General features: G+C 44.5%; 1 gene segment (V, D, J or C); it reads left to right on the top strand.

Annotated features, from left to right (window-relative positions):
* Positions 1-807: 807 nt before the first annotated feature.
* Positions 808-24,746, top strand: LOC116501615. The segment is given in 7 exon segments: positions 808-862; positions 969-1,275; positions 8,478-8,518; positions 17,798-18,103; positions 20,658-20,975; positions 22,450-22,776; positions 24,352-24,746. Coding segments are annotated over 7 exon segments (1,749 nt in total).
* The last annotated feature ends 446 nt before the right edge of the window (positions 24,747-25,192 follow it).

The raw sequence follows: 25,192 nt of genomic DNA, 5'->3' as shown, positions 1-25,192 counted from the left end.
ACATAACGAGGAAAGTCATGAGTTTGTGTCAAAGACTGCAATTAAATAGTTCTGAGCACTCAATTAGTGATTGTATAGCTGAAATCACAATGAAATTGCTGGAATTACAAGGAAATAAGTCAATGAAGAAACACAAGAGTTCATCAATGATTACAATGCAATAATTATCCCAATTAATGAGTCCATTGTAGTTAATGCAATGAATTAGCGAGGAAACACGATAAATTCATGTCAACGACTGCAATTAAAGAATTAAACAGACCCAATTAATTAGGACATGGTAGGGAATGCAATGAAAGAAGTCAACGAGGAAACACGATGAGTTTATGTTGACGATTGCAACGAAATAATTAAGTGGGCTCAATTAGAGTCATGATGGAGATTAAAATTAAATAAATCAATGAGGAAACTTGATAAATTCATGTCAAAGATTGCAATTAAAGAATTAAACACACCCAATTAATTAGGATATGGTAGGGAATGGGGTGAAATAACGAGGGAATATGATGAGTCCTTGTCAAGGCCGGCAATTAAACAACTCAGCGCGCCCAATTAACGCATGGCAGAGAGCGCAATGAAACGAATCAACGCGCTCAACTGCCGGGCGCCAATCAAGGATGGCAATTAAACATCCCGATGCACGCCGCTAACGAGCGTGGCGCGAAACCCGGTCCTGGCCCCTCCCCACGAAACCGACCCCCCCCCGCCTTGGAGCCCGCTCCCCATGCAAATCCCCACTCCGGGCGCCTTCAAATACGCCCGTCAACAGCGTCCCAACAGCACCCAGCACCCCTTCCCTTCCCCACCATGAGTCCTCGGCCTCACGCCTTCGCCCTCCTCCTCCTCCTGGCCGCCGTCCCAGGTAGGACCTGGTCCCGCGGAGGCTGCCGGCGGCCCCGGCTCCCCACGGCCGTGCGGGGGCCCGTGCCGTGCGGCTGAGCCCACCGCTCTCTGTCCTTCCTCCACAGGGCTGCGGGCGGCCGAGACCTTGGATGAGTCCGGAGGGGGCCTGGTGAAGCCTGGGGGGTCCCTGACCCTGGTCTGCAAGGGCTCCGGCTTCACCTTCAGCAGCTATGGCATGGAGTGGGTGCGACAGGCACCCGGGAAGGGGCTCGAGTACGTCGCAGCTATTAACAGCGGTGGTAGTAGCACATTGTACGCGTCGGCGGTGAAGGGACGCTTCACCATCTCCAGGAACAACGGGCAGAGCACGCTCACCCTGCAGATGAACAGCCTCAAGGCCGAAGACACCGCCACCTACTACTGCGCGAAAGCTGCTCACGGTGGCTCAGAGCCCGTGCACGGCTGTCACAAAACCCAACGCGACGAGAGCCGCCCAAGCGTGCCCAGAACCTTGAACCGTGCCCAAGGCTCATCAACCGTGCCCAAATTTCCTTCACGGTCTTGGTTTGAGGTCGAATTTTCTTGCGGCGCGTTCAGATGTACTGAACTGTGCCCAAATTACCTCAACAGTACTCAACTTTACTGAACCATGCCCAAGTTTCCTCAACAGAACCAAAAATTATTGAACCATGCCCAAGTTTCCTCAACAGAACCAAAAATTACTGAACCATGCCCAAGTTTCCTCAATATCACCCCAAATTTACTGAACCGTGCCCAAATTTTCTCAACAGAACCCATAATTTACTGAACCGTGCCCGAGTTTCCTCAACAGAACCAAAAATTACTGAACCGTGCCCAAGTTTCCTCAACAGCACCCAAAATTACTGAACCGTGCCCAAGTTTCCTCAACAGCACCCAAAATTACTGAATCAAGCCCAGGTTTCCTCAACAGCACCCAAAATTTACTGATCCGTGCCCAGGTTTCCTCAGTATCACCCCAAAATTACTGAACCGTGCTCAAATTTCTTCAACAGCACCCAAAATTACTGAACCGTGCCCAAATTTTCTCAACAGCACCCATAATTTACTGAACCGTGCCCGAGTTTCCTCAACAGCACCCAAAATTTACTGAACCATGGCCAGGTTTCCTCAGTATCACCCCAAAATTACTGAACCATGGCCAGGTTTCCTCAGTATCACCCCAAAATTACTGAACCATGCCCAGGTTTCCTCAGTATCACCCCAAATTTACTAAACCGTGCCCAAATTTCCTCAACAGCCCCCAGATTTTCTTCTCTGATCCTGTGGTCTTGGTCTGAGTCCAAATTTCTCACAATTTGCCCACTTTTGACAAACCGAGACCAAATTTCCGGAACCGAACCCACAATTTTGGTCTGGGTTCAAATTTTTTGCAATTCACTCAAATTTACTGAACCGTGCCCAAATTTACTGAACGAAACCCGCAGTCTTGGTCTGAGTTTAACTTTCTCTCAATATGCTCAAATTTACTGAACCGTGCCCAAATTTACTGAACCATACCCAAACTTCCTGAACTGAACCCGCAGTTTTGGTCTGAGTTTAAATTTCTTTCAATATGCTCAAATTTGCTGAACCAGGCCCAAATTTACTGAACCGTGCCCAAACTTCCTGAAATGAACCCACAGTTTTGGTCTGAGTTTAAATTTCTCTCAATATGCTCAAATTTACTGAACCGTGCCCAAAATTCCTGAACCATGACCAGATCTTCTACACCAAATACCCAGTCTTGATATCTACCCAAATATCGACATATTTTGCCTCTTTTGGGTAGTTTTGCCCCAAGGATGGTGATAGTTTGAGCTTTAGAGCCATTTCTGCCCCCAAAACGGGAACGTTTTTGCCCTTTTGGCCATTTAGACCTCAAATACAGGCATTTCTCTGCCTTTTATGGGCATTCAGGCTCCAAAAATGGAAGTATTTTCCCATTTATTGCCATTTTTACCCCAAATATAGTGAGTTTTATCTCTTTATTGCCCTATTCTCAGCAGATAGAAGGATGTTTTTTTATGATTTTTATGGAGGATGATTTTTATGGTTTTATGGCCATTTTTCCCCAAACGTGGGTATGCATTGCCTCTTTCGGCCAGGTTTGCAGCAAATTTAGGGATGTTTTGTCTCCTATTGCCCATTTTACCCCAATATTGGGATGTTTTGCCACGTAGACTGAGTTTTCTCCCAATTTAGCATGCCATCGCCTTTCATGGCCAGTTTTGCCCATAATCTGGTGATTTTTACCTTTTCTGGCCATTTTAGACCCAAACACAGTGATGCTTGACCCTTTATGGGGATGCTTTGCCCTTTATGACCATCTTCACCCCCAAATGAGGACGTTTTGGAATCTTATTGCAAACTTTTGCCCCAATTTGGAGAACTCTTCGCCTTTTGTTCTCGTACGAGCAACAAATGTCGAGATGACATTTTTAGAGGAAATCTATTTTTTTCTCCCCATTTGGGGCCCGTTGGGAGGAAGGAAATCAGCTTGAGGCTGCTCAGGCGTGGAGCTTTGTGGCATCGGGGGACGCTTTGGGGGATTTTGGTCCCCTCTGTGTCACCGTGAGTGCTGGTGCTGGTTGGGCTGCACGGTGCTACATCCCATGACAAAAACGGTATTTTGCTCTACTTGAGCAAATCTGGGCATTTTTGGACCTCTATGGCCAGTTTTGCCCAAAATATAAGAATTTCCGTGTCCTTTATGGTCATGGTGGCTCCAAATCTTGGGACATTTCACCTTTTATGGCCAAAATACAAGAATTTCCGTGTCCTTTATGGCCATGGTGGCTCAAAATCTGGAGATGTTTCACCCTTTATGGCCAATTTTGCCCCAAAATACAAGAATTTTCGTGTCCTTTATGGCCATGGTGGCTCAAAATCTGGAGACGTTTCACCCTTTATGGCCAATTTTGCCCCAAAACCAAGAATTTCTATGTTCTTGATGGCCATGGTGGCTCAAAATCTTGGGACATTTCACCCTTTACGGCCAATTTTGCCCGAAATGCAAGAATTTCTGCGTCCTTGATGGGCATAGTGGCTCCAAACCTGGGGACATTTCATCTGATATGGCCAATTTTGCCCAAAATATAAGAATTTACATGCCTGTGATGGACATGATGATTCCAAATTTGGGGAATTTTCACCCTTTATGGCCAGTTTGGCCCCAACCATGAGCATTTTTCTGCCATTTATGAGTGTTTTGTACCCAAATATTTTGCCCTTGGTGGTCCTTTGGTCAACATCTCTGGAGATGCAATATTTATGGCGATGTTTTTGCTGAAAATAATGGAATATTTTGAACTTTAATGTCGGTTTTGCTGCAAATATGGGATATTTTGGCAATTTTAGGCACTCGAACCCCAAATTACGGTGGTATTTTTCCCCTTTAGGGTCATTTGCTCAAAGAGAATTGGGGTGTTTTGTGTCTTATGGCTAGATTTACCCCAAACAGATGAAAATTTCCCTTCTTCTACCAAATTTCATGCCAAATGTTGTGATATTTTGCCCTATATGGCAAATTTTGCACCAAATGTAGTCATTTCTTAGGATTTTTGTGGCTAGATTTGCCCAAAACATGGGGATAATTTCCCTTTTATTTTTTCATCCCAGCACCTCATAGGAACATTTTGTGATTTTTCTTATTTTTGACGTGACTTTGTGAATGCTTTTCCTATAACAACCATTTTTTTTTCTTGAATATTTCTCAAATCTCAATATATCCAGAGTCTTTTGCCCTCTTTAGCCCTTTTTGCTACAAAATGAGGATTTTTCTCTACCTTTTAAATCAACTTCTGCAGAAAACCCGTGGATGTTTTGCCGTTTGTGGGCATTTTAGCTCTAAATATGGCATGTTTTTTCCTTTTTGGGGCCGTTTGGGACCATTTCTGAGGAAGGAACTGATCTCGCGGCCACTCGGGCGTGCAGCCCTGTGGTTTTTGGGGTCATACCGGGGGATTTTGATCCCTTTTGTGTCACTGTGGGTACTGGTGGTTGGGGTGCTAATATTGCACACAGTGCTTCGTCCCATAACAAAAAGGATTCCTGGTGGCCAACGAACAAATCTGGGGGCCTTTTGCCCTTTTTTGGCCAGTTTTGCCCCAAATACAACAATTTCCACACCCTTTAAGGGGTAGGTGCCTCGAAATCTGGGGATGTTTCACCCTTTATGCCCAAAATACAAGAATTCTTGTGTCTTTGATTGGCATGGTGGCTCCAAATCTGGGGACGTTTTGCCCTTTATGACCAGTTTTGCCCCAAATATTGGATGCTTTTACACTTCACGGCCTATTTTCCCCCAAAATTTGGGGCTGTGTTGCCTCTCAAGGCCATTTTTACCCCATACACCAGGAACTTTTGAACCTTTATTGCGCTTTTTAGCCAAATATGGAATCGTCTTTGTCTTTCGTGATCATATTTGCAAAAAAATATGGGGATAATTTTGTCTTTTATTGTCAATTTGCCACCAAGTATGAGGATATTTGGCCTTCATGGCCATTTTTTTTGCACTGAATGTGGGGATATTTTATATCTGGGGCAATAATTGGATGTTTTGCCCTTTATGACCATTTCTGCTTCAAATTAGGACATTTCTTTGCCTTTTGTGGTGAATTTTACACCCCTTGGGGTCAAATTGTCCTTTTATGGACATTTTGGCACCTCATATAATCATCCCTTGACTTTTTTTTTTTCTGTTTTGCCCCAAATTCATGAATGCTTTACCTTTCATGCATATTTTTTACCTAAATACTGAGTTTTTATGTTCTTTTTGGTCACTATTGCCCCAAACGTTGCGATATTTTGCCCTTTCTGGCCACTCTTTCCCCAAATCAGGGCTGGTTTTTCTCCTTTTTTGGGGCCATTTGGGAGGAAGGAACTCAGCCTGCGACCGCTCGGGCGTGGAGCTTCGTGGTTTTGGGGGACGTTTTGGGGGATTTTGATGCCCTTTGTGTCACCGTGAGTGCTGGTGCTTGTTGTGGTTATTACACGGTGTTACATCCCATGACAAAAACAATACTCAGCTCTCCTTGAGCAAAATTGGGGATTTTTTGACCCTTATGGCCAATTTTGTCCCAAATACAAGGGTTTCCGTGCTCTTTATGGCCATGGTGGCTCAAAATCTTGGGATTTTTCCCATTTATGGACAATTTTGTCCCAAATACAAGGGTTTCCGTGCTCTTTATGGCCATGGTGGCTCAAAATCTTGGGATTTTTTCCCATTTATGGCCAGTTTTGTCCCAAATGCAAACATTTCCATGTCCTCGATGGCCATGGTGGCTCCAAATCTGGGAACATTTCACCTTTTATGAGCAGTTTTGCCCCAAATGTGGGAGAATTTTTGTGTTTTATGGCCAACTTTGTCCCAAATTCGGGCCTTTCTCTTCCTTTTATGGATCTTTTACCATTATATATGATTTTTTTTCACCACTTATGACCATTTTTTCCCCCAAATCGGCATTTCTTCACATTCAGTGGCCAGCGTTGCCCTAAAAATGGACTTTTCACACTTAAATAATTAACTAAATAAGGACCTCCACTCTCTTTTTAACACTCAGCACAGGATTTTTTCCCTTTTACTGTCATTTTGCCCCAAATCTGTGGATCCTTTGCTCCTTGTGATCACTTCTTGCCTTTTTATGGGGATATTTTTCCTCCTTATCACCAGTTTTAGCAAAATTTGGGGCTGCTATCCCCTTTTAGGACCACATTTTTCCCAAATACGGGAAAAATTTTGCACTTTGTGGCTTTATTTTTTCCTACATGTAGGGCTGTCGTTTTTGCTGCAAAAATGGGATATTTTGGGGCACGGGGGATTTTGGTCCCTGCTGTGTCACCGTGGGTGCTGGTGGTGGTTACAGTGCTTATTACACGGTGCTACATCCCATGACAAAAACAGCAATTTTCGCTACTTGAGCAAATCTGGGGCTGTTTTGCCCTTTACGCCCATTTTTACCCCAAATATGAAGAATCCCATATCCTTTATGGTCATTCTTTCTCTACATATGAGGATATTTTTCCCTTTAAATCCATTTTTTACCTCATAGTGGGATCACTTTCACTTTTTTTGGCAAGTTTTCCAGCAAATCATCTGAAGTTCTCCCTCTTCCAGCCCATTTTCCCCCAAATATAGTGAAATTTTACATTTTCTTGACAATTTGGCCCTAATTACAGGGACGCTTTTGCCTTTTATGGCTAGTTTTGCAACACCGTTGGGGAAACTTTTGCCCTTTCCACCTTCTTTACCCCAAATATGACCATGCCTTTTTATGGACAATTTAGCCCTAAATATGGGGGCATTTCACTCTTTATAGCCATTTTTACCCAAAATACTGACATTTCTTCACATTTTGGGCAAGTTTTCCTCCAGATATGGACGTTTCTTTCCCCGTCATGGCCGTTTCTCCAGCAAATACGAGGACGTTTTGCCTCTTTTTGCTGTTTTTTTGCCTCAAATATTTTCCTTTTTTCTGGACATATTTCCTCTACATATTTCGATGGTTTTGCCCTTTATGGCCAGTTTTGCACCAAATATGGGGATGTTTTTCCTTTTAAGTTCATTTTTTCCCCTACTATGGGCACATTTTTGCACTTTAGAGCCATTTTTGCCTATTTCTGCCTCTAAAACACCCATGAACATTGGAGACTTTTATGAGCCGTTTTACCCATTTTTGCCCATTTCAGCTACCCATGGGCACCACGGGAGGAAATTTGGGCCAAAACCCATCATTTTTGGCTCTTCTGGGGGAGGGATTTTGTTCCACCCTGTGTCACTGTGGGTTGTAGTGGTTATGCTTGTGGTTACGGTTATTGTTGTGCTTATCACCATGCTACATCCCATGACAAAAAACCATACTCAACATTTTGGGGACATTTCACCCTTTCTGCCCATTTTTCTCCCAATATTCCCATTTCTCTACCTTTTATGCCTCCAAATACTGCTTTTTTTTAACCCCATATGGCACGTTTTCAACCAAAACACGACAATTCTTACCCCGAATACAACAAAGTTTGCCCCTTTATGGACATTTTCCCCCAAAACATGGAGATATTTCCCTCTTCGTCCCCAGTTTTTGCCCCAAATATGGACATTTCTGTGCCACTGTGACTCAAATTTTAAGGATGTTTAATCTTTTAAGCCCATTTTTGCCCCAAATATTGCCATTCCTCAAGATTTTGTGGCCAGCTATTCCCGAAATACGTTGATGTCATACCCTCAAAGCCCATTTTTGCCCCCAATTTGGTGTTGACTTGCCTTTTCTCACAGTTTTTTCCCCAAATACGGGCTTTTTTTTGCTCTTTCTGTCCATTTTTACCCCAAATATGTTGAATATTTTGCTTTTCGTTCCCATTTTACGTTTTCCAACCATTTCTACCTCACAAGTCAACACTCAAGAAGGAAAACCCAAACTTGATCATCGTAGAAAACACCCAAGAAGACCAAAAAACCCACACATTTTTACCCCATAGGATGCCCCTAGGGGCCCGAATTGGGGTGAAAACGCCCGGAATTGGCGAAAATATACATTTTTGGCTGCAGAAAAGAGGTGGGAGGGGTTTTTGAGTGGCGGGTCGATGACTTTGCCCCGTTGTGGTGCTGCTGGTAGCATTGATCTGTGGGGCCACGGGACCGAGGTCACCGTCTCCTCCGGTAAGTCCTCCGGCCAAAAATCTCGCCACGGCGATTTTGGGCCAATTTTCTTCAATTTTGGGCCGGGTGGGGGGTCCGTGGGGCGGCCGGCCCCCATCTTGGGGGCCGAAACCGGGGCAAAACGGCCGTCGATGGGTGGAAATGTCCGATTTGGGGTCGATTTTGGCAGGGGATTTTCGTCCAGAGGGGGTTTTTAGGGCAGAATTGGGTGAAAATGTCGATTTTTGGGGTTGATTTTGATGGGGGGGGAATTTGGTCGTAGGGAGTTTGGTGTCAGGACCGGGTGAAAATGTCGATTTTCAGGTCTTTTCGGGGGGGAAAAATTATTATGGCGGTGATTTGATGGCAGGGTCATGTCAAAAATATGATTTTAGGGTGTTTTTAGGGGAAAAATGTTAACTGAAGGCAGTTTGATGTCAGGATTGGGTCAAAAAGTCAATTTTTAGGTCTTTTTGGGGGCAGAAAATCATGAGGAGGTGACTTGATGGCAGGATCATGTCAAAAATATGATTTTAGGGTGTTTTTAGGGGAAAAATGTTAACTGAAGGCAGTTTGATGTCAGGATTGGGTCAAAAAGTCAATTTTTAGGTCTTTTTGGGGGCAGAAAATCATGAGGAGGTGACTTGATGGCAGGATCATGTCAAAAATATGATTTTAGGGTGTTTTTAGGGGAAAAATGTTAACTGAAGGCAGTTTGATGTCAGGATTGGGTCAAAAAGTCAATTTTCAGGTCTTTTAGAAAAAAATCATGCGCAGGTGATTTGTCGGCAGGATTAGGTCAAAAACTCTTTCTCAGCCCTAAAATGTCTATTTTTAGATATTTTTTTTTGGGGGGGGGAGGAGAAAATAGGACGTGTGAGGGCAAAAGGGACCCGAGGGAAGGTTTTGGGGCTTAATTTGGCATTTTTGTTGAGTTGAGTTTAGTGGAGGTTTTGTGTAGAGTGGAAATGTCGATTTTTTTCTCTCCCCAGTTTATATATTTTATATTTTTTTATATATAATATATATTTAATAGATATTTCTATATGTTTATATATAATATATATAATATATATAATATTTATATAATATATAGATATTTATATTTAAAAATATATATATTTTTTTTTTCTGGGGGAGAAATTGCTTAGTTTGGGCAAGATGTGGAGAAAAAAAGGACTTTTCAGGCAAAATTATGTCAGAAAAATATATTTGGCAGATAAGGCTGAACAGGGGAAGACAGAGGACTTTGAATTTTGCAGTTTTTCAGTTTTTTTTTAGGTTTCGCAGTTGGGGCGTCTCTAGGGAGTTCGTTTTCTTGGTGATTTAGCCCCAAAGTTTGAGTTTCTAAGAAGAAAAAGTAGAGATTTCTATTTAATAGGACAGTTTGATTGTTGAGTCTTGGGGTCGAGCCCTAACTGAGGTTTTTTGAGAGCTTTTTGGGCAAAAGGACAGAAAAGTCCCTGTTTTTAACGAAAATGGCCAGGGAGGTTAGTTAATTGAAAAAATTATTGTGAACTGACCCAAAATAGTGGGTGAAGATTGGGGCTGAAGGACGACATTTCAGGTAATGTCTTCCTTTTAATTTTGGGCTGGTTTTGGGGTGGTTTGAGTTAAATTTGCCAGGCTGACGTCCCTAAGTCTAGGTCCCCACAAATCTCCTGGATTTTGTGGCTTTTTTCATGGATTTTCCCTGAAATGAGGCATTTTGGGGGCTCTTGGGTGAATTTCAGGGGGTCTTGGTGGCTAAAAATATCTTAATTTTATTGATAATCGCTTTTGAGGCAGTTTTAGGAGTTTTTAGAGTTGTTAAAATTTCACCAGAGTCGAAATCTAATCCCTTTTTTACCCAGAAAAGGTTTAATAGGACATTTTTGGGGCAGTTTTAGAGGAGTTTGACTTGCTTAGGGCAAAGACCCACCCAAATAATATTGTATTATAATCCTCATTTTTAATTAATTAATTAGTAGGGACTTTATTAATTGAGACAAAAAACAGGAGTGGCTTGAGACTGTTAGTTAATTTTTTTCTTCCCTTCCAAATTTGGCTATTTAATGATAAATTCTGATACTATTAAATTTTAAATGAGGCTTAAGCGTTGATTTTTCACCCATTATTGCCAATTTTTGGCATATTTTTGCCTTTATTCGCCAATAATTCCTCAAAACCTCCCCACAAGTCTCATTTTTAATTTAATAATCCAAAAATTAGGGTTTCTGGCACGACAATTTCTAATAGTTTTACGCAGTAGGCAGGCTTGGAATGAGGTATTTTGTGCTTAAATAGTGATTTTTCTGGTGTTTATGGCAAAATAGTGATTTTTAGGCAATTTTTCATTATAGTCTTAGTCGTTCTTTAAGAGGGAGGAATAATTGGTTGAAAAGAGCCAGGAATTGGGGTTTTTAAGAGCAGAGATGAACATTTTTAGAGGGGGAACCCATTTTACTGCATTTCTTAATTAAGCCATAAAAAGATAATTAGACATTTTACCTCTCCGGCTGCAGATACGACAATTTTAGCTAAATTCACTCAATAATTTGTGATGTTTAAGGTTTTTAGGTCAAAAAAGGGGGGAATTTGAGGTTGCAGGTTCAGTTTATTGCTTAAAATTATTTTAAATTGGTAATTATAATAATATTAATGATATATGATATTATATCATAATATAACAAAAATATATACCATATATAACACACATATATAATATATAATATATAATATATAATATATAATATATAATATATAATATATAATATATAATATACATAATTTATATAGTATTTATTATATATGTGTTATATATAGTGTATAATAATTATATATAATGATATCATTATAATTATTATCATTTAAAATATTTTTCATTTATTTTAGCCTAAAATCGACTCCAAGAGCTTAATTATTTGCCTGGAGTTGGTGATAAAATATTATTAAAAAGTTGTGTTTTTTTCACCACAAACTTCCAACAATATGGCCCAAAGCTTTAAAAATATAAAGAAATTAAATTAAAAGTCACTTTTTTTTTTCCTCTTTTCCACCTAAAATGGCTGATTTCAGCCCAGTTTGGTGGCCGGAAGTTGCAGCTGTGCTTGTTTTTCAGCTGGCTTTATTTTGAGGTTAGAATTGCCTGAAATAGCTCAGTTCTGGTTTCGAAAACAGCAAAAAAAAGGGGAAGCGGGGGTTTTTCACCATTTTTGCATGTTAAATACACGAAAAAAAAAAAGAAAAACAAAGAGGAGGCAAATACTGTCTGAAAAACAGCACCTGGTTTTTGGGGAAAAATAACCCGCTTTGCAGGTGGTAAACAGCAGCTTTGGGCTAAAACCAGAGGGTTTCAGGCAAATTCATTTGGTTCTGGCCGGGTTTCATTTCCCTGAAAATTGAGGAATTTGGCTCGAAAGATGTCGATAATTTCTAAGCCTCGCTACGTGCTTTAATGTATAGAAACACCACTCCACCTCGTTTAACGTATATTCTATGTATAACATACCTTGTAATATATTAAATATAGAGAGATAATAGGTAGAATTATTAGATTTAATTATTAGATGAAATATATAGATAGAATTATTAGATTTAATATAAATATTAAGTGTAGCAAGCGTATAATAGAAATTATATCCTATATATAATATATCCAATATATATAATATATCCAATATATATAATATATCCAATATATATGTCAGGCTTCTAATATATATATCTAGTAGATATATCTGTAATATTTCATATATATATTATATATATTATAAATATAAATATATATTAGATAAATCTGCTATGTCTAATATCTAATATATTAATATAGTAGGTATATTTATTATATATATTATATCTAATACCTATTGTATATGTTAGATATATAGGTGTCTATATATATTATTATATCTATCATATATATTAGATATATTTTTGTATATATAAAAAATATACATTTTTTACATAGAAATATAACATAAAATATACGTTTTACGTATATAGTTTTATATCCAACATATAAGATAGATATTAGGTATATATAACATATATATATAATATATAATAGCTATAGATAATATATAATCGATATTAGATATATACAACGGATATATCTAATATATAATAACTATAAAATATATAATACATGTTTAAAGGATATATCTAAAATATTATATATATATATATATATAATATATTATATAATCAATATTAGATATATATAACGGATATATATAATATATAATATATAATATATAACCGATATTAGATATATACAACGGATATATCTAATATATAATAGCTATAGATAATATATATTGGATATAATCAACAGATATATCTACTGCATGTAATATATCTAATATCTAATATGTATAGCATGTATTATAACGAATATATAACGCTAATTAATATTTAATGAATGTGTTATACATAGAAGATATTGGATATATAACAGATATATCGAATATATATATAATATATATACCATATATAATATATAGGATATATATAATATATAATATATAATATATATACAATATATAATATATAGTGTATATATAATATATATAATATATATCGTATATTATATATCGAATATATCGAATATATATTATATTTTATAGACCTACTATAGGCTATTTAATGATACATATCACGATACATAAATTAATTCAATTAAATTAATTAGCTGAAGGAAAACCCGTAAATTTTTACAGAAATATTTATAAGTCTAAGAATTAATTAATCGGCAGTAATTATTTCTATCTTAACGGGATTTTAATCCCTAGAATATTAATTATGCCCTTTAGATTTATAGAAAATTAATTAATTAGCTCTATATTAATAGATAATTAAGATAGAACTTAGACTTTCTCGATCGATAACCTAGACGCCCAAATTTAACCAAATTCACCCACTTTTAGCTAAAATCAAAAGCCATTCAAGTTTGTTTTTTTTTTTAATTCCAACCTTTCCGGAGGGATTAATTAGCACTAATTATCTTCATTAATTCTCCAATTTTGACATTTAGCCACTGATTCCCCCCCCAGCCCTCAAACCACATTAATTTGGGTTTTGCCTGAATTCAGGCTTTTTTAAAGAAATTAGTGCCTGGCACTTAACGAGGATGGTGTGGGGACTTAATGAGCCGGGTTAATTAGGGGTGGCTGGGGACTAATTGCACTAATTGATGGTTGTAATTGGATGAGTTTAATTGCACTGGTTGGCCCAGTATGGACCAGTATCAGGGCTCTAGGTACTGGTGGTACTGAACTGGGTGCACTGGGGCTATAGGGTGCTGGTACTGGACCAGTATGGACCAGTACAGGGGTACCGGCACCAGTACTGGTGGTACTGGGACCGGTACGGGGGCCCCAGCACCAGTACTAGCAGTACTGGGACCAGTACGGGGTCCCTGGCACCAGTACTGCCCATACTGGGACCAGTACGGTGCCTGCGGCACCAGTACTGCCTGTACTGGGACCAGTACGGGGCCCCCGGCACCAGTACTAGCAGTACTGGGATCAGTATGGCGCCCGCGGCACCAGTACTGCCCATACTGGGACCAGTATGGGGGCCCCAGCAGCAGTACTAGCAGTACTGGGACCAGTACGGGGTCCCCGGCACCAGTACTGCCCGTATTGGGACCAGTACGGCGCCCGCGGCACCAGTACTGCCTGTACTGGGACCAGTACGGGGGCTCCGGCACCAGTACTGGCAGCACTGGGACCAGTACGGGGTCCCTGGCACCAGTACTGCCCATACTGGGACCAGTACGGCGCCCGCGGCACCAGTACTGCCCCTACTGGGACCAGTACGGGGGCCCCGGCACCAGTACTAGCAGTACTGGGACCAGTACGGGGCCCCCGGCACCAGTACTGCCTGTACTGGGACCAGTACGGGGGCTCCGGCACCAGTACTGGCAGCACTGGGACCAGTACGGGGCCCCTGGCACCAGTACTGCCCATACTGGGACCAGTACGGCGCCCGCGGCACCAGTACTGCCCATACTGGGACCAGTATGGGGGCCCCAGCAGCAGTACTAGCAGTACTGGGACCAGTACGGGGTCCCCGGCACCAGTACTGCCCGTATTGGGACCAGTACGGCGCCCGCGGCACCAGTACTGCCCCTACTGGGACCAGTACGGGGGCCCCGGCACCAGTACTAGCAGTACTGGGACCAGTACGGGGCCCCCGGCACCAGTACTGCCTGTACTGGGACCAGTATGGGGGCTCCGGCACCAGTACTGCCCGTACTGGGACCAGTACGGGAGCTCCAGCACCAGTACTAGCAGTACTGGGACCAGTACAGGGGCTGCAGCACCAGTACTGCCTGTACTGGGACCAGTACAGGTGACCCGGCACTGGTACTGGTGGTACTGGGACCAATACAGGGGCCCTGGCACCAGTACTACCCAAACTGGGACCAGTACGGAGGCTGTGGAACCAGTACTGCCCGTACTGGGACCAGTATGGGGGCTCCGGCACCAGTACTGACCATACTGGGACCAGTACGGGAGCTCTGGCACCAGTACTGGCAGCACTGGGACCAGTACAGGGGCTCCGGCACCAGTACTGCCCGTACTGGGACCAGTACGGGGTCCCTGGCACCAGTACTGCCCATACTGGTCCCAGTACAGGAGCTCCCGGCACCAGTACTAGCAGTACTGGGACCAGTAGGGAAGGTGCGGCACCTGTACTGCCTGTACTGGGACCAGTACAGGTGGTACTGGGACCAGTACGGGGCCCCCGGCACCAGTACTGGCCATACTGGGACCCGTACGGGAGCTCCGGCACCAGTACTGGCAGTACTGGGACCAGTACAGGAGCTCCGGCACCAGTACTGGTGGTACTGGGACCAGTACGGGTGCCCCGGCACTGGTACTGCCTGTACTGGGACCAGTATGGGAGCTCTGGCACCAGTACCGGTGGTACTGGGACCAGTATAGGAGCCCCGGCACCAGTACTGGCAGTACTGGGACCAGTACGGGAGCTCCGGCACCAGTACTGGCCATACTGGGAACAGTACGGGAGCTCCGGCACCAGTACTGGCAGCACTGGGACCAGTACAGGTGCCCCGGCACCAGTACTGCTTGTACTGGGACCAGTACGGGGGCCCCGGCACCAGTACTAGCAGTACTGGGACCAGTATGGGAGCTCCGGCACCAGTACTGGCAGCACTGGGACCAGTACGGGGGCTCCGGCACCAGTACTGACCATACTGGGACCAGTACGGGTACGCCGGCACCAGTACTACCTGTACTGGGACCAGTACGGCGCCTGCGGCGCCCGTACTGCCCATACTGGGTCCAGTATGGGAGCTCCGGGACCAGTACTGGCAGCACTGGGACCAGTACGGGGGCTCCGGCACCAGTACTAGCAGTACTGGGACCAGTATAGGGGTTGCGGCACCAGTACTGGCAGCACTGGGACCAGTACGGGGGCTGCAACACCAGTACTGCTTGTACTGGGACCAGTAAAGGTGCCCCGGCACCGGTACAGCCCTACTGGGACCAGTAAAGGGGCTCCGGCACCTGTACTGGTGGTACTGGGACCAGCAGGGGGCTCCAGCACCAGTACAGGCTGTACTGGTACCAGTACGGGGGCTCCGGCACCCATACTGGTGGTACTGGGATTAGTACGGGAGTTCCCACACTGGTACTGGTGTTACTGGGACCAGTACAGGAGCTCCAGCCCCAGTGCAGCCTGTACTGGGACCAGTACAGGGGCTCCGGCAGTTGTACTGGTGGTACTGGGACCAGCAGGGGGCTCCAGCACCAGTACAGGCTGTACTGGGACCAGTCGGGGAGTTCGGGCACCTGTACTGGTGGTACTGGGACCAGTATAGGAGCTCTGGCACCAGTACTGGCCATACTGGGACCAGTACAAGAGCTCCAGCACCAGTACTGGTCGTACTGGGACCAGTATGGCCTTGCTGCCACCAGTACTGCCCATACTGAGAGCCGCTAATACCAGTAAGGACCAGTATGGGGCGCTCTGGTACTGGTGCAGCTAAACCGGGTGTACTGGGGCTATTGGGTGCTGGTACTGGACCAGTAGGACCAGTATGGACCAGTATGGAACAATAAGGGCCAGTAAGGACCAGTATGAACCAGTAAGGACCAGTATGGGGTTCTCTGGTGCTGAACTGGGTGTACTGGGGCTATGGTGTGCTAGCACTTGACCAGTATGAACCAGTAAGGGCCAATAGGGACCAGTATGGACCAGTATGTCCCAGCATGAACCAGTAAGGGCCAATAGGGACCAGTAAAAACCAGTAAGGACCAGTATGCAGGCTGTGGGGCCAAACTGGGTCTACTGAGGCTATGGGGTGCTCCTACTGAACCAGTAAGGGCCAGTAAAGGCCAGTAGGGACCAGTATGGAGCAATAAAGGCCAGTAAGGACCAGTATGAACCAGTAAGGGGATCTCTGAAACTGGTGGTACTGGACTGGGTGTACTGAGGCTATGGGGTGCTCATACTGAACCAGTAAGGGCCAGTACAGACCAGTATGGCCCAATACCTCCCAGTACGACCCAATGCCTCCTTATATGACCCAATACCACCCAGTATGACCTCCCAGTACAGCCCAATACCTCCCAGTACACCCCAATACCTCCTTATATGACCCAATACCTCCCAGTATGACCTCCCAGTACACCCCAATACCTCCCAGTATGCCCCAATACCTCCCAGTACAACCCAATACCTCCTTATATGACCCAATACCTCCCAGTATGACCTCCCAGTATGACCCAAAACCACCCAGTACACCCCAACACCTCCCATTATGACCCAATACCTCCCAGTACGGCCCAATACCACCCAGTATGACCTCCCAGTACACCCCAATACCTCCCAGTACAGCCCAATACCACCCAGTATGACCTCCCAGTATGACCCAATACCTCCCAGTACACCCCAATACCTCCCATTATGACCCAATACCACCCAGTATGCCCCAATACCTCCCAGTACGGCCCAATACCCCCCAGTATGACCTCCCAGTACACCCCAATACCTCCCAGTACGACCCAATACCTCCTTATATGACCCAATACCTCCCAGTATGACCTCCCAGTACACCCCAATACCTCCCAATACCCCCCAATACCTCCCAGTACTCCCCAATACCTCCCAGTACACCCCAATACCTCCCAATACCCCCCAATACCACCCAGTATGACCTCCCAGTACACCCCAATACCTCCCAATACCTCCTTATACCCCCCAATACCCCCCAACACCCCCCATACCCCCCAGTACCCCCCAGTACACCCCAGTCTGACCCCCTACTCTCTTCCTCTCCCCCTCCAGCCACCCCCCGCGGTCCCACCCTCTTCCCGCTGCTCTCCTGCGCCTCCTCCTCCTCCTCCTCCTCCCTCTACGCCGTGGGCTGCGTGGCCGTGGGCCACGTCCCCGCCGGGGTCACCTTCTCCTGGACCGACGCCACCAACCGCAGCGTGGCCGCCGCCGTCTCCTACCCAGAAGCCCGCGGGGCCGGGGGCAACATGGCCGCCAGCCGCTTGGAGTTGCCCCTGCAGGAGGGGAAGGGGCGCCAGCCCTTCTACTGCCGCGCCACCCACCCGCGGGGCAACCCCGTGGTGGCCATCACTAACCCCGGTGAGTAGTAGGCGGCGGCGTGTGGGGGGGGGGTTGCTCGGGGTTTACTACTCGTTGTATCTTCCTTGTGGGTCTCCTTGTTGGGTCCGCCTTGTTGTATCCTCTTTGTTGGGTCCTCCTCGTTGGGTCCTTCTCATTGGGTCTTCCTCATTGGGTCCTCCTCGTTGTATCCTACTCGTTGGGTCCTCCTTGTTGTATCCTACTCATTGGGTCCTCCTCGTTGGGTCCTCTTTGTTGGGTCCTCCTCGTTGGGTCCTTCTCATTGGGTCTTCCTCGTTGGGTCCTCCTCGTTGTATCCTACTCGTTGTGTCCTCCTTGTTGTATCCTACTCATTGGGTCCTCCTCGTTGTATCCTCCTTTTTGGGTCCTCCTTGTTGTATCCTACTCGTTGGGTCCTCCTCATTGTGTCCTCCTCGTTGTGTCCTCCTCGTGGTGTCCTCCTCATTGGGTCCTCCTTGTTGTATCGTCTTTGTTGGGTCCTCCTCGTTGGGTCCTTCTCATTGGGTCTTCCTCGTTGGGTCCTCCTCGTTGTATCCTACTCGTTGTGTCCTCCTTGTTGTATCCTACTCATTGGGTCCTCCTCGTTGTATCCTCCTTTTTGGGTCCTCCTTGTTGTATCCTACTCGTTGGGTCCTCCTCATTGTATCCTCCTCGTTGTGTCCTCCTCGTGGTGTCCTCCTCATTGGGTCCTCCTTGTTGTATCCTCTTTGTTGGGTCTTCCTCGTTGTGTCCTCCTTGTTGTATCCTACTCGTTGGTGGCCTCCTCGTTGGGTCTTCCTCGTGGTGTCCTCCTCGTTGTATCCTCCTTGTTGTGTCCTACTTGTTGGGTCCTTCTCATTGGGTCTTCCTCATTGTATCCTCCTCGTTGGGTCCTCCTTGTTGTATCCTCCTTGTTGGTGGCCTCCTCGTTGGGTTCTCCTCGTTGTATCCTCCTCGTTGTGTCCTCCTCGTTGTATCCTCCTTGTTGTATCCTACTCGTTGGGTCCTCCTCGTTGGGTCCTCCTTGTTGGTGTCCTCCTTGTTGTATCTTCCTTTTTGGTCCTTTTTGGTCCTTTTTGGTCCTTTTTTGTCCTTTTTTTGGTCCTTCTTGGTCCTTCTTGATCCTTCTTGGTCCTCCATCTTCTCCTGAACCTCCTCTTGGTCCTTTTTTTGTCTTTTTTTGTCTTTTTTTGTCCTTTTTTGTCCTTTTTTTGTCCTTTTTTGTCCTTCTTGGTCCTTCTTGGTCCTTTTTTGTCCTTTTTGGTCTTTTTTGGTCCTTTTTGTCCTTTTTTTTGCCCTTCTTGCTCCTTTTTTGTCCTTCTTGGTCCTTCTTGGTCCTTTTTTGTCCTTTTTGGTCTTTTTTGGTCCTTTTTGTCCTTTTTTTTGCCCTTCTTGCTCCTTTTTGGTCCTTCTTGGTCCTTCTTGGTCCTTTTTTGTCCTTTTTGGTCTTTTTTGGTCCTTTTTGTCCTTTTTTTGTCCTTCTTGGTCCTTCTTGGTCCTTCTTGGTCCTTTTTTGACCTTTTTCGTCCTTTTTTGTCCTTTTTTTTTGTCCTTCTTTGTCCTTCTTTGTCCTTCTTGGTCCTTCTTGGTCCTTTTTTTGTCCTTTTTTGTCCTTTTTTGTCCTTTTTTTCCATTGTTGTCCTTTTTTTGTCCTTTTTTTGTCCTTTTTTTGTCCATTTTTGTCCATTTTTGTCCATTTTTGTCCTTCTTTGTCCTTCTTTGTCCTTCTTGATCCTTCTTGGTCCTTCTTGATCCTTCTTGGTCATTCTTGCTCCTCCATCTTCTCCTGAACCTCTTCTTGATCCTTTTTTGTCCTTTTTTTGTCCTTTTTTATCCTTTTTTTTTGTCTTTTTTTGTCCTTCTTGGTCCATTTTTGTCCCTTTTTGTCCCATTTTGTCCCATTTTCTCCATTTTTCTCCATTTTTCTCAATTTTTCTCCCTTTTTCTCCCTTTTTCTCCCTTTTTCTCCCCTTTTCTCCCTTTTTCTCCCTTTTTCTCCCTTTTTCTCCCCTTTTCTCCCTTTTTCTCCCTTTTTCTCCCCTTTTCTCCTTTTTTCTCCCTTTTTCTCCCCTTTTCTCCCCTTTTCTCCCTTTTTCTCCCTTTTTCTCCCTTTTTCTCCATTTTTCTCCCTTTTTCTCCCCTTTTCTCCCCTTTTCTCCCCTTTTCTCCCCTTTTCTCCCTTTTTCTCCCCTTTTCTCCCTTTTTCTCCCCTTTTCTCCTTTTTTCTCCTTTTTTCTCCCTTTTTCTCCCCTTTTCTCCCTTTTTCTCCCCTTTTCTCCCTTTTTCTCCCCTTTTCTCCCCTTTTCTCCCCTTTTCTCCCCTTTTCTCCCTTTTTCTCCCCTTTTCTCCCTTTTTCTCCCCTTTTCTCCCTTTTTCTCCCCTTTTCTCCCTTTTTCTCCCTTTTTCTCCCCTTTTCTCCATTTTTCTCCCTTTTTCTCCCTTTTTCTCCCTTTTCTCCCTTTTTCTCCATTTTCTCCCTTTTTCTCCCTTTTTCTCCATTTTAACCCTTTATCCTCCATTTTCCTCCCTCTTTCTCCACCACCACCCCCCTAACCCTCTCCCACCCCACCCCTAGGCACCCCACCCCACCCCACCACCCCGCTCCTCTCCATCCACCCCCCGTCCCGCGAGGACTTCGAGGGCCCCTACAGGAACTCCAGCCTCCTCTGCCGCGTCCGCGGGCCCCGCGGCCTCACCCCCGTCTCCTGGCTCAAGAACGGCTCCCCCGTCACCGCCGGCGCCGTCACCACCGGCGCCAGGACCGACGGCACCGGCGCCTACGTCACCGACAGCTGGCTGAGCGTCACCGAGGCCGAGTGGGACGCCGGCACCGTCTACACCTGCCAGGCCGACGGGGAGATGAGGAACAGCAGCAAGTCGCTGGAGTGCGGACGTAAGTGGCGACCTCGCCTTTGTGTTTTGGGGGAAAAATGGCATAAATCCAAATTTTGGGTCCACCAAACCCAGCCCTGAATCTTAGATAAGTCAGAAGTTATACCCTCCCACTTCTTTTGGGGTAAAACTAGGCAAAATCCAAATTTTGATTCCACCATACCCAACCCTGAATCTTAGATAAGTCAGAAGTTATACCCTCGCCTTTATTTTTGGGGAGGAACCGGGCAAAATCCCAACTTTGGTGCCACCAAACCCAACCCTGAAACTTAGATAAGACAGAAGTTATACCCTCGCCTTTATTTTTGGGGAGGAACCAGGCAAAATCCAAATTTTGGGTCCACCAAACCCAGCCCTGAAACTTAGATAAGTCAGAAGTTACACCCTCACCTTTCTTTTGGGGTAAAACTAGGCAAAATCCAAATTTTGATTCCACCAAACCCAACCCTGAAACTTAGATAAGTCAGAAGTTATACCCTCGCCTTTATTTTTGGGGAGGAACCAGGCAAAATCCCAACTTTGGTTCCACCAAACCCAGCCCTGAATCTTAGATAAGTCAGAAGTTATACCCTCGCCTTTATTTTGGGGAGGAACCCGGCAAAATCCCAACTTTGGTGCCACCAAACCCATCCTCGAACCTTAGATAAGGCAGAAGTGATGCGCTCACCCTTATTTTTGGGGAAAAAATGGGCAAAATCCCAACTTTGGTGCCACCAAACCCATCCCTGAACCTTAAATAAGGTAGAAGCGATATCTTCACCCTTATTTTTTGGGAAAAAACAGGCAAAATCCCAACTTTGGTGCCACCAAACCTAACCCTGAACCTTAAATAAGGTAGAAGCGATATCTTCACCCTTATTTTTTGGGAAAAAACAGGCAAAATCCCAACTTTGGTGCCACCAAACCCATCCTTGAACCTTAGATCAGCTAGAAGCAATATCTTCACCCTTATTTTTTGGGAAAAAACAGGCAAAATCCCAACTTTGGTTCCACCAAACCCATCCCTGAACCTTAAATAAGGTAGAAATGGTGCCGTCACCCTTATTTTTTTGGAAAAAACAGGGAAAATCCCAACTTTGGTGCCACCAAACCCATCCCTGAACCTTAAATATGGTATAAGCAATATTTTCACCCTTATTTTTTGGGAAGAAACAGGGAAAATCCCAACTTTGGTGCCACCAAACCCATCCCTGAACCTTAAATAAGGTAGAAGCGATATCTTCACCCTTATTTTTGGGGAAGAAACAGGCAAAATCCCAACTTTGGTGCCACCAAACCCACCCCTGAACCTTAAATAAGGTAGAAATGGTGCCATCACCCTTATTTTTTGGGGAAAAAAACAGCCAAAATCCCAACTTTAGTACCTCCGACCGATTTTCCTTGTCCTTTGGGCACACCTGCTTAATTTTTTGGGGGGGAAAAAACCCAACTAAACCCCAACTTCCCCCCCTCCCCCCCTCGCCCACCTCTTCCAGTGGACAAACCCGAGAGCAGCGACATCGCGGTGCGCGTCCTGCCCCCGTCCTTCGTGGACATCTTCAACGAGAGGGTGGCCAAGTTGACCTGCAAGGTGAGCAACCTGCCCACGGTGGAGGGCTTGGTCATCTCCTGGTTGAAGGAGGACGGGCAGAAACTGGAGACCAAGACCATGCCCCGCGTCCTCCAAGCCAACAGCCTCTACGGGGTGGAAGGGGTGGCCAGCGTCTGCGCCGACGAGTGGAACAAGGAGGAGGTCTACACCTGCAAGGTCAGCCACCCCGAGCTGCTCTTCCCCGTCGAGGAGAAGCTGCAGAAGGCCACCGGTGAGTCCCCTCGCCAAATCGGGGGGGAAAAGTTGAAAATGGAGACTCCTTTCCTCTATTTCGTGAGGTTATTGCACCAAAAATGGAGAGCGCGACCAATTGCTCGCAGCTCTCTTCCCAATTTATTGGGTTATTGCACCAAAAAAAAAGAGAGATGAGAATGCGATCACATCACCCGTTGATTTTTTTTTGCTGGTTTGGGGGGAAAAAGGTGGTGTTGGCGTTGCTGATGCTGTTTTTTTTTTCCCAATATATGCAAAAAAATAAAAAAGGTGGTGTGATTGCATTGCGGGTTTGCGTAGGGAAAGAGCGTTGCGAAATTGTTGAGGGTTTGGGAGAAAAAAGTAGGGGAAAAGTGCTGCAGTTGCGTCACGGATTTGAGGAGGAAAGAAAAGTGTGGTGTGATTTCATCGCGAATTCGCAAAAAGAAAGGAAAGGCAGTGGAATTGCATCGCAAATTTGGAAAAAGAAAGAAAAAACGTTGAAATTGTATCACAAATTTAGGAAAAGAAAGAAAAGGCATTGAAATTGTATTGCAAAATTGCAAAAAAAAAAAAGAAAAGGCATTGAAATTGTATCACAAATTTGGAAAAACAAAGAAAAGGCATTGAAATTGTATCACAAATTTAGAAAAAGAAAGAAAAGGCATTGAAATTGTATTGCAAAATTGCAAAAAAAAAAAGAAAAGGCATTGAAATTGTATCACAAATTTGGAAAAACAAAGAAAAGGCATTGAAATTGTATCACAAATTTAGAAAAAGAAAGAAAAGGCATTGAAATTGTATTGCAAAATTGCAAAAAAAAAAAAGAAAAGGCATTGAAATTATATCACAAATTTGGAAAAATGAAGAAAAGGTGTTGCAATAGCATCATAAATCTGGAAAAAAACAAATAAAGCGTGTTTCAATTACATCACAAATTAGTAAAACTAAAGAAAAATCAATGTAATTGCATCGCAAATTTGGAAAATGAAAGAAAAAGCATTGCAATCGCATCTCAAATTTGGAAAAGGAAATAAAAGGTGTTGCAATTCCATCACAAATTAGTAAAAAGCAAAGAAAAATCAATGTAATTACATCACAAATTTGGAAAAATGAAGAAAACGTGTTGCAATTCCATCACAAATTAGTAAAAAGCAAAGAAAAATCAATGTAATTACATCGCAAATTTGGAAAAAGAAATAAAAGGTGTTGCAATTCCATCACAAATTAGTAAAAAAGAAAGAAAAATCAATGTAATTACATCGCAAATTTGGAAAAAGAAATAAAAGGTGTTGCAATTCCATCACAAATTAGTAAAAAAGAAAGAAAAATCAATGTAATCACATCGCAAATTTGGAAAAATGAGGAAAAGGCGTTGCAATCGCATCTCAAATTTGGAAACAGAACTAAAAGGCGTTGCAATTGCATCTCCAATTTGCAAAAACGAAGAAAAGGGCATAGAAATTGCACCACAGATTTAGAAAAAACGTAGAAAGGGCTTCGCCATCCCACCATGGATTGGGAAAAATACATAAAAAAAATGGAACAAAGAGCGCTCCAACCTCAACCCACCGCCCTTCTCCCTTCCTTGCAGAGCGCGACGCCAAGCCCCCCACCCTCTACGTCTTCCCCCCTCCTCCGGAGCAGCTCAACGCCCACGAGACCGCCACCGTCACCTGCTTGGCCAAGGGTTTCAACCCCCCGGACCTCTTCATCCGTTGGCTCCGCAACGGCGAGCCCTTGCCGGCCTCCAGCTACGTCACCATGCCCCCCGTCGCCGAATCGCAACTGGCGCGCTCTTACTTCACCTACAGCGCCTTGAGCGTGGCCACCGAGGACTGGGGGGCCGGCAACGTCTTCACCTGCCTGGTCGGCCACGAGAGGTTGCCCTTGCAGGTGGCCCAGAAGTCGGTGGACAAGTCCTCGGGTAAACCCACCTCGGTCAACGTCTCCCTGGTGCTCTCCGACACCGCCAGCTCCTGCTATTAAATCATCAAATCATATTAAATCATCCCCATCCTCCTCCTCCTCCTCCTCCTCCTCCTCCTTCCGTCGGTTTCACCTCAACGCGTTCAAGACGCCCCCCAAAAATTAGCCGTTTCGGTGCAAAATGTGTTCAACTCCTCCTCTTCCCCCAAAAAATGATATTTTTGCAATGCAGAACGTCTCCTCCTACCCCCTATAATCCATTATTATTTTTTTTCAACATGGGATGTTATAATCCCCCCTCAAAAAAATTCATTTTTCAGTGTGGATCTTCTCAAAAGCTCCATCAAAATCCGTTTTTTTCAACACCAAACGTGCCTGATTCTCCCCCAAATTTGCTTTTTGCGAAGCGTATCAAAACATCCATCAAAACTCTTTTCCGCCACACAAAACGCCTTCAACCGCCCCCAAAATTCGTTTTTTTTTTTTTTTTTCAACATTGGGATGTG

Source organism: Aythya fuligula, unplaced genomic scaffold, assembly GCF_009819795.1.
Source record: "Aythya fuligula isolate bAytFul2 unplaced genomic scaffold, bAytFul2.pri scaffold_54_arrow_ctg1, whole genome shotgun sequence".
Classification (NCBI taxonomy): Eukaryota; Metazoa; Chordata; class Aves; order Anseriformes; family Anatidae; genus Aythya; species Aythya fuligula.
This window is presented reverse-complemented; position numbering and strand designations above follow the sequence as displayed.